This window comes from Merops nubicus, unplaced genomic scaffold, assembly GCF_000691845.1.
Source record: "Merops nubicus isolate BGI_N331 unplaced genomic scaffold, ASM69184v1 scaffold23195, whole genome shotgun sequence".
In the NCBI taxonomy this organism is placed as follows: domain Eukaryota; kingdom Metazoa; phylum Chordata; class Aves; order Coraciiformes; family Meropidae; genus Merops; species Merops nubicus.
In genome coordinates this window covers 811-11,068 of record NW_008609267.1, presented here as the reverse complement: position 1 = coordinate 11,068, position 10,258 = coordinate 811, and the positions used below count along the sequence as shown (strand labels likewise).

The 10,258-nt window shown below is 38.3% G+C and overlaps 1 protein-coding gene across 1 annotated transcript in view; it reads right to left on the bottom strand.

Moving 5' to 3' along the window:
• LUC7L3 (LUC7-like 3 (S. cerevisiae)) overlaps positions 1 to 6,415 on the bottom strand; it is a 14,356-nt gene extending 7,941 nt beyond the window's left edge. The window contains 8 exon segments of the mRNA XM_008940550.1: positions 3 to 113; positions 602 to 763; positions 1,874 to 1,978; positions 2,065 to 2,139; positions 3,480 to 3,624; positions 3,857 to 3,896; positions 4,931 to 4,997; positions 6,293 to 6,415. Of these exon segments, the coding sequence (XP_008938798.1) occupies positions 3 to 113; positions 602 to 763; positions 1,874 to 1,978; positions 2,065 to 2,139; positions 3,480 to 3,624; positions 3,857 to 3,896; positions 4,931 to 4,997; positions 6,293 to 6,415 (828 nt within the window).
• Between the last annotated feature and the right edge of the window lie 3,843 nt (positions 6,416 to 10,258).

Sequence of the window (10,258 nt, the reverse complement as noted above, 5' to 3'; positions counted from 1 at the left end):
TCCCGCTCTTCCCTTTCCCGTTCCCTCTCCTTCTCTCTCTCTTCTCGTTCTAATTTCTCTTTTTTTAACCTCTCATCACGGTCAGGTTCTTCTGTCCTTTTTCGTAATTTTTCCTTATAAAAAAAAAGTTCACAGAAGAAATGAAGATCACTGGGGATAAATCACTCAATATAACAGCTCAAACATTCTGAGGATGTAGAAGCTTAAGCTTCTAAATTTTTTTTTTCCTTTTCTTTCCCCAAACAAAGGATGGCCTACATAGAAGCAATTCCTAAAATCCCCGAAATGGAAATCCTGTCTTCCTGAACTTTCTCTGCTTGTCATTCTCACAAGAACAGAGGCCACACTACATTTGTTTACAAAGGCCACAAAAAATTCCCACCTGAATTTACATCTTTGTTTCTATCTACTGTAATCATATGCAACAAAAATGTCAGTGCAAGCACAATGGCAACTGTGCAGCATGGGATTCCATTTTGTTTTTATATACCATCTTTGGAGTATTCTACCCTCTTGAGACAGACCACTGGACAGCCTTTTATTTAGCATAGGAAGCCTCCAGGCAATTTTCTCATGTTCAGTAACCAAAAGAGACACTTACTTTTAAATCTTCTACAGTAGCTTTTATTTTGGCATAACCCATGTGCTGCTTTCCCATCAAGTGGTCATCTACCCTGGACTGTGCATCTCCCACAATTAAAAAGGCTCCACAAACTTCACAAACTTCCATTTGCTTTTCTTGGGCTGCAAAGCTCTCGATTGTCTGCAAAAGAAAAATACTTGATAAAGCAAAAGAAAAGTTTAAGCCAGAAACCAGTGAACAAGTTCAGAACTGTACTGCTACTGTTGTCAAATCTTAAGCACTAGGCAAAGCTGAGGATTGATCTGTGTGTTTTCTCTTTGGAGCACTGCACCTACTACGATGGACAGGGCAAAAATAGACTACATATGCCCATTCCACATAAACCACAAGGAAAGAGTCAATTAGAAAACACAGAAAATAAACCTTATTCCCCACTGCAAAGGATTAATATGCATATAGTTGTATTTGCAGCTTCCTTTCAATCTCAGAATTAAAGAAAATAAAAGTAAGTCTTCTCCTAAGATGATTTTTTTGGCATCAAGTGAAATGTTTGGAGCTGCAGCATAACTACAGGATGTGTTTCAAGGAATGAAGAGGTTAGAATGTTCTGTAAAGAAATACAAAAAGGAATGCTGGCTTTCCATTTAAAAGGATCATGGTCAAATTAATTCACTGTTTCAACAGACATTAGAAATACCCTGAAATTTCAACATAAACCCAAGTGATTACTGCTGTGCAATGCCCATTAATCACACAGTACAGACACAAACACTAGTGCCTGCGTCCAACAGACTTACAAAAAACCCAACAACCTAGGAATCACAATTTCAGCGTATTATTAAACACTGAAACATGATGTTTAAACGTAAGCTCCTTTTCATCGACAGGAACCTGCTACTTAACGTATTATCTTTGATTTGTGCAGCTTTCAAAGTCCGATTGATGCCTGTCTCCAGTCACAGCCTTAACACAAGGGCTTTTGCATTGGTAACTCAGTAGAGGAATACCGTGGAGGCTGCAGAGCCAAGTTTAACTGAGATCTGAACTATAGCAAGATGCAAACTCATCTCCAGGACTGCCGCGTGAATAATTTCATCATCCGCGTGCAGGAAATGCACTCTCAAGGTAGCATGCTAAATCAACAAACTGGATTAACATCTTTAAAAGTCCTGTTACTGCATAAGAAACTGCACAGAATTTGCATGCCTTCAGTGTAAGGACAAGGTCACTAATGTACTGTTGCACCAATTTCTAAAATAAGTTTGACAGAATTACAAACACATTACTTACTGAAGTTGTAGACCTCAGCAATTCTCTCTCTTCCTTTAACTGTTCAACGAGTTTCATCATTCCTTGTGCCTCTTCCACTTTCCCTTCTGAACCTAGTTCTTCAATCTAAATGACAATAAAACCAGACAACTATAATTTTTAATCCAGTAACAAAAGTAAGAGTTCTCTGTTACGGTGATAAAAAGCCTTACCTGTTGTAGAAGTACATCAATTTTGTCAGTTAACACTTGAATCTTCTCTTCGTTTTTACCAGCAGGTCCTGCACCCTGCCAAACAGTACAAGTAGGGTTTTGTTTTTGTTTTTGGTTTGTTTGTTTGTTTGTTTTTGTTTTTTGAGGGGAGAGGGGTTGTTGTTTTGTTTTAGATAAAAGAACTTTAAAAACACATGAATGTACATCTTCTCATACATTCAGAAATAATCTCCTCCTGCCTCTTCTCCTCCCATGAGGGCCTACTAATAACAGTCCAGTCTAACATAAAACACTCCTCAATACAGCTTACTCCGCTCTTGCTGGGTGAAGCACAGTCTAGTCACACTAATTCCTCCTAAATCAACAAGAACATTCAAGGCCCTGGCCAATAAAAGGTAAGAAATCTGAATTCAAAGTCCTAAATTTAAACTCTGAAACTGCCATGCAGGTATTACGTATCTTTACAGACACTCAAGTATGACTTAGAAGTTCCGTGGGCTCTGAAATTTAACTTCTGAGAATAAACGCAAAAATAACCCCACTTCATCCAAAATGTACTTGTTAGCAGTGTCCTGAAGCCTGCTGGAACAGCCTTATGTCTGCTTCCCCCTCAGCCTCTGCTCTACTCCATGGCCTATAAGCTCTCTTGACTGGATACAGTCCACAACTCCTTCTGGAACAACTGGACTTTGCATAGAACAATTGATTGGGGCAGCAAAAAGCAAGGCTACCCCAGCAGTCATGAAGTCTCAGAGCAAAGGCCAGTCACTACTCCAAATCCATCAAGGGACAAGTAAAAAATCAGTGAAGTAAACATGTCAATTTTTTTTTGTTTAAAAAAAGAAGCTGTTTAAAACTTAACTGTTGTCTAGCATGCAGCTTGGAACTGAAAAGGAAATACTTCTGTGTAACCTTTCTCAGACTTGTCTGGCTCCCTTTCTGCCTGCCAGTGGTGATGCTGGAGCAGAAGGAGGCTACTGCCTACGTGTGGCAGCTGGCAGGGGGATTGATCTCCACCAGCTGCTGAAACAACCAGCAGTTCCCTACTTAGTAAGCTGTATCACAGTGGTACTCGTGCATGGAAAGAGGCATATGCTGCTAGGGGAGAGAAGGTAAACTGAGCTTAACAGGGTAAAGACAATGTTGGACAAGATTAGTGTTCCAGAGCAGAGATCAGACTGATTCTGAGGAAACAGAGATGGGCAGAAGAGAGAGAGAGACTTCTACTGACTGTGGAGTCACCTGGCTTGTTCCATTAGGGCTAGATGCAGCCTGCTGGCTAAGAGATAAGATAAGAGACTTATCTAATGGGAAGCTTCTGGAAAACACTATATTTTACTTGAACAGACAATGTAAAGAGAACACAAAGACACTATCTAGAGGAAAAATTGCCTCAATGATTCTTCTGGACTCACCCCAGAAGACTGTTGATTCTGTGACAGTGCCAAACGAGCATGGCCTCTCCGAATCCTGCGTTCCACCTCTGCAAGTAAGTTTTGTAAATACCGTAAGAAGTCTCTTTCATAGCCCACTTTCATAAAACGAGAGCTCTTCTCATACCTGGTGAAATAGTTTAAAAATTAAAGCTCATATCAATCCATAATGTATGAAAAAGAATTAACAAAATCTACAATGTTATCAATTCTTGCTGAAGGTAAGAGAATATTATACATTTAAATAAATGTCTACATAAATCAAAAAGCAGTTTCTCATGGTTGGGTTGCTTTTAAAAACATTTCAAACAGAACTGAACTGGAAACACTATTTGCATGAGATCAACAAACATACTTACTGTTTACGTAGATTTTCATCATGAATTTTTTCACATGGACCTAAAAAGAGCAAACAAAAAGTTTAAGCTTGCATTCTTGAATGTTGCACTCACATTCCAGCAGCATTTGTTTGTGCACCAGGACAAAACAGAGCTGTAAACACTTCCCAGGGACTTTTAGGCCTGTCTTTTGGCTTCCTTTGCTTGGAGTTTGAAAGACACATTAAAGAAAAATAATGTGATATGGTTTAGTAATTATAAAACCAAAGGAAATTCTGAATGACATATGAAGTCTTCACATAAAACAGAATTTCCAGATCAAGTTCTACATCAGTGAGACCACACGAACAAAATAATACCTTAAACATCTGAAGCCTTAAGAAAAAAAACAAAACAACAAAACAAACCACATGAAGGGTCATTTCACCAAGCACTTTCTAAGCTCCAGTGTTCTTTGTAACAAACTGACTACTTAAAACATTCGTATTAAAAGTAAAACTGGGAGGTTTGTGACCAGAGTTCATAATAGTAGCCATGTTAAAATTCCTGTCCATCCCCAGCCCATCAAACTCTTCAAGTGACTTGGAAGTTAATGGTAAAGCAAGAAGCCCGATTTTCCTCTCCAAACAACACTGTCCACATACCACTTCTTGAAAGCCATCAGTAATTTGGAGACAGCCTTCAGTAATAACTATTACAGTATATCAGTCTGTAAAGTAAAGAAGCTCAGTAACATATACTTGCAAAAAAACAAGTTAAAAACTCTGCCTAGGTAGAATAAACCAAACTAGAAGCCAACATTTCAGGAGCAGAAAACCACCCCACACCAAATAATTTAGCTTACCGACTAAGGAGAAAAAAAAAAAAAAAAAAAAGTTTTTTCATGCAGAGGAAGTAGGATCCAGAATAAACACTGCTGTTAACATACTATATAATATTATAATTGACTATATTACTGACAATCCTTTAAAAATAAAAAAGTCTCTTATTAACGTGTTTTGATAGCGCATTAAACAGTAAAAAGGTAGTTTGCAAGCAAAGGTTCAATCATAATTACATATAAGTGAATAAAAATGACAAGACTTACAGACTTACCTAAATCAGAACGGGTATTTGTAAATAATTCAGCTGGGCAAAAGCCACAAAGGTAGTATTTACAAACCTGACAGAGGGAAAGAAAGAAACAGGCATCATTTTTTTTCCCCCTCATTAATTAGCAATTCTAGGTAATAATTTTTATTTTCTAAAATACAGTGTAAAAATTCCCTTTGTACACTGCAGAATATCTGAAAATCTGACACACATGCACCCTCTATCTTTGTGTTACTTGGCAGCATTGAGTGCTACAAGGTGCATCTTAAGGACAAAACACCAAAAAAAACACATAAAATAATCATCCAAAAGCTTTCCCATTCCAACGCTTTTCAAAATTTCTACTTTGAGAATGATATGTGAAGAGACTGTATCTCTTAGGGTAGACACAGAAGACTCACTTTAAGCTGGTTTCCTGTTGACTATAAAGGGTTTGTTTCTACATAGTCTATTTTTACATTAGCAAGGCAAGCTCTTCTTTTTGTAACAAAAGAAAAAACCACCAGGAAGTCAGGAGAAACCAAACTGTTACCATAGCCAGTAAATACTTAACATATGATTGGATAAAACCAGCTTTTGTTAAAAAGATTATTCACCCTCACCCACCAGCATGTCCTATCTAGTCAAGCTGGTCAGTTCTTAGAGTTCCTAACACAGAATCACCTCCTGCCTATCCATCAGATCAGTCAAAAACATTAAATCAGAAATACTTTTACCCCTAACTTCATAAGCAATCTTAAATAATTAACTCTTTGATAGACCCTTTCCCTAGACTTGATTGCCATTAACCAAGTGTCAATCCCAAACCAGCATTTTGGACATTCTTCTAACATCATTTATGTAACACCAATTTCTATTATTTGGCAAATATAATAATCACTAAAGTGTATTACAACCTGGTTCTAATACTCTCACATACTCTGTGGACAAAGATTTGCAACATATTTTTTCCCAAGATATATTTTCACGTATTTTAAGAAATGTAGGTGAAGAAAGACCCAAAACCTACCCCACATCAAGACCACACCAAGATGCCTTTGACACCAGTTGGTCAAACTAGACCAGTCTGATTTACTTCTCCATGCTAACTGCCAGACTGCAGGAGCTGAAGCTCCACTGACTGCTTCACAGATTACACAGAAACACAATCAAGCTTTCTACTCTAACAAGCTGTGGATGTGAAAAAACAACAAAAATCTCTTTTATAATATTTGGACTTTCCCCATGATCCAGATAAGGACACTGTGGCACATATCTCAAGCAATTTATCAAGAACAGTTAAGAAAACACTATACAAAATCACAAATTTTCTTCTCAGGAAGCAAGGAGAAACTTACTGGACAAAATCTGATTTCAGAATCTTGCCTCTTTGAAAGCTGCAACATCCCTTGTTTCAATACCAAGTTCCTTCACAGGAGTAGTTTCTGGGATGAACTCCTGTATTAGCCGATAGAAACAATTTCTCTCTACATTCTCCTTCTCCTCCATTTTCTCATCCTCATATCCAAGTACTAGGGTCAGTGAAAAGGCACTTCCCTCAAAAAATTTCAGGGATGGATTAGATAATTTCCCAAGACACAGAGAGCACAACAATGGTCTGACTGTATTATGCTGTAAAAAGAGTTGTAGAACATCTTCTATGAGCTCAAAGATTATGCAAACTGTAACAGTTTTGACGCAAATAGCAACAAAAGGAGCAAAGAGAGTCACCATTAAAAAAACCCAACAAACAACCAAAACTAAACCAAGATCAGAAACAAAAATATTTTATGAAGCAGAACTGCTAAGAAGTCTCTTTTTATGATCTGATGGTTACAGATGAAAATTGCAGTAACCAATACTAAAACATGCAGCTTAAATATGCACCACACACTATTAATTATTTACAACTTAAACTAAAACAAAACCAAGAAAAACAGAACACAAACACACAGAAAAGCTGCAGTAGTTTTCTCCTGCCTAGCTCTGGACACTATGGTACCTACTGAATTACTTGACATTCTCTCCTGGAAGCAGCCTGCAGAGGAATATTCACATCAGAGTGGCTCAGACTGGTGTGCCTGCAGCAGTTTTCTCCCTCTCTTGTACCTATTTCATGAAGCTCTTCAAATGATTTTGCTTCAACTGAAAAACATTACTTGAGAGAATCTTGCAGATTCTTGAAAGGTATCATTCTGGCTTTGCTTCAGCGTGTGGAACATCTGCCTTGGCAGGCTGTAGATGCCAGTTAGCTACACTTACAGTGAGTCTTAAGTAATTAATGATGAGTAGGAATCGAAAGGGCCGAGCAGCAGCTGAAGCATCCCCCGGCACAGAGGTGACACGCCCCCAACAGCCTCAAACAGCCAGGGCTGACCAGGCTGCTGCACGGGGCACAGCTCAGAACCAGTATGGAAATACATCCATACAGACAGAACAGAGCAACGGGCAGGTGTGCATGGACAGTCACCTCTGCAAGCAACAACCTCTCACTCCTCTTTGCCAAATTATTCTCATGACTCCGCTCTCAAGAAGGGGTAAGAGAGAGCAATGTTATTGTCAGAGTACTGCAGCAGGATTAGCCCTAGCTTGTCTCTCAAAGCCCTTGGGGTCTTACATTCCACTAAGGCACTACAACAAATACAGACCCTTGGAACTTTCCACTACTTCACCTCAAACTCACTAATCCTTGAAATCTCTTGGAGGTGGGAAAGTAGTACCCTTCACCTCAAAGCTGACTCAGCTGACAAGAGGCATGGCCAGCTCTTCCAGAGTTTGAGAACCAGTTCAAATCTTTCCCACAGAAAGAAACTATTGACAACTCTAGATCATTAATATTTCTACGTTACCACGTTCCTCTCTTGCAAGAAATTATTTACCAATGTATGACTGTAATAAACAATAACGAAAGTAAATTCTTTTAAGCAGATGATTCCTAGTAAAACGGCCGAGCATAAAATCCAGCAGGTTGTGGCTTATGCACCAAAAACCTGAAAATGCTTTCATATAGATGAGTTCTTTGAAACCATTACTATTCACATGCATCAGCCATTTTATGAGCAATACCCAACCAGGCCAAACCAAAGACAAGCCTTTCTCCCAAGCCCCTAAGATAACCTTCCATTACTAACATTCTTCCAAAACAAGTGGCACCGAAGTATTCTCTGCCTCAAACCCTGGAGGATTACGTTCTGAGGCTATCTACATGCAAACTAGTTTATGCTTTTGGCACTGAAAAATTAAGTCATATCACATAACACATCATAAATAGCCAATACTATCAAATCATGGTGTATTTTACACCCAGAATCTACATTTTGAGAAACTGCACTCTTATCAGAGATAACTGCTCAGTCACTTGTCTCTTAACAGCTCTCCCTGCTTTCTGAGAACATGGAACTCCCACTGCAGGAACCATGAGAACCCCAGAGCCCTGCACGAAGCACGGGTGGTCACTGATGGGCCTTCTCGTGCTATGAGCAGCCTCACAACTCTTAGACTACCACCTTTTCCACGTGAGCTTGTTTCGTATAGGTGGCATATTAAAGCGAGAATGCATGAATCAATAAAGTTACTGTTCCAGAAATATACTTTGTCTACAGATCTGACAACAAGCAGAAAGACTAAAATGATTGATACTAATAATTCCCTCCTGCATACAAAACAGAAATCCAGAACCGGAACTGATCATCTAAGGACACACAGCAACAGTGAAGTATACAGTGACTGGGATTTCAATTTTTTAAGATTAAAGGCATTAATCACATCAAAGTTTTAAAGTAAGAACTTAAGCTCTACAAAAGTCTCCACAACACACGATCAACACATTTTATTAGAACTGCAAATAAATGCTCAGCTATCACACACTCTGCTTGCACTTTCAAAACAACCTACCCCTAACCTTGTCCTTCACTGCATCTTCCACATAGTTTTTGATATCCATCCAGACACAATTTATAAATGATAAACAGAGCTGAACTTGTTTCAACAACTTCCCATATTTAAAACTGATGGAATGTGACACAACATCCTAACTTTGGTGTGAGTACAACACACAGAGAAAAGGCTACATGTTGATCTATGTCTAATTTTACAAGAGATGCCATAAGTGTATACATTTAATCTGAAAAGCAAAACAGCAATCAAGGCGATGAACTAATGTTATTACTTGAACCTTATCTGCATTTCTTGTCTTTTAAAACACGTCAGTACTGACAAATTTAATCTTTAGGTCATGTAAGAAGTCAAACTAAACACATTTAACAGCAGTAGTTTTTTTTTTTTTTTAATGAACTCATAAGTTGACTATAGGAATCTATGAAAACATTCCTTTCAGAGGGGCTGCATTTAATTATGGCCCTATAAACTTCATAAATAAAAGCAGGAGCAGAGCAAAGGCTCAACCCTCAGCCTGTAAACAAGATAGCTCTCCACTTTCCAAATTGTCAAATGAGCAGCGGCAAGAGACAAGGGCCCGTTTCTGAAACAACAAAACTGAGCACCAGCTTAGAGACAGATTCCTATGGTCACAGACAATCTCTTCAGCCTAACACTGAAAGATTTGCTCATCTGAAGATGAAGAAAGTAATCTGAACTTGATAAAAGAGAAAAAAAAATCTACCAATTAAAAAAAGAAATCTTTCTCACCTTAAGAAATAAACCCAAAAAAACCCCTTATGTATTCTGCCTGGACCTACATGGCTCAAGCCGTTTCCTTTGTATTTCCAGAGCTGAACAACTGCTTCTTAATTTGAGTTCAGAATGAAAAGAAAATACATAGCTGAACACCTAATTGAATAACAGTATTTGGTTAATAAGAGAAGTCTAGAAAGACACTACAGAGGCCAGGAAAACTTACTCAACTCTCAATTTCCTCCTGACATGCACAGCTTACCTATATGGCAGCATTTTTTCAAAAGGGGGGGAAAGATCCTTACACTTGCAAAATCTAAGTCAAGACAGCTATCTGTCCTTATCTCATGCACTCTGAGACAAATTAAAATGTGTATTAGCCATTTTGAAAATCACACAACTCTCGTTTGAATATGTGAAATTCCCACCTCTGTGATTAAGATGCAATTTAGAACAGTGAAAAGCAAGCACTTCTCTGTCCTCCCAATTTAACAACATCCCAAGGAAATGCTGTGGAGGGAGGAGCTAAATGCTTTTTGCAGCTCAAACCACTGAAATTCCTATCCCACAGATAATAAATAAACAAACTATTGTAACCGTGACATTTTCCTTCAACATATACTGTAACTCAAAAAATATACCATGAACAAGGAAAAAAAGAACAAAAAAACCCAAAAAAACCCTACCCAAAACCAAAACCCCCTGCATTTCAGCAATGTT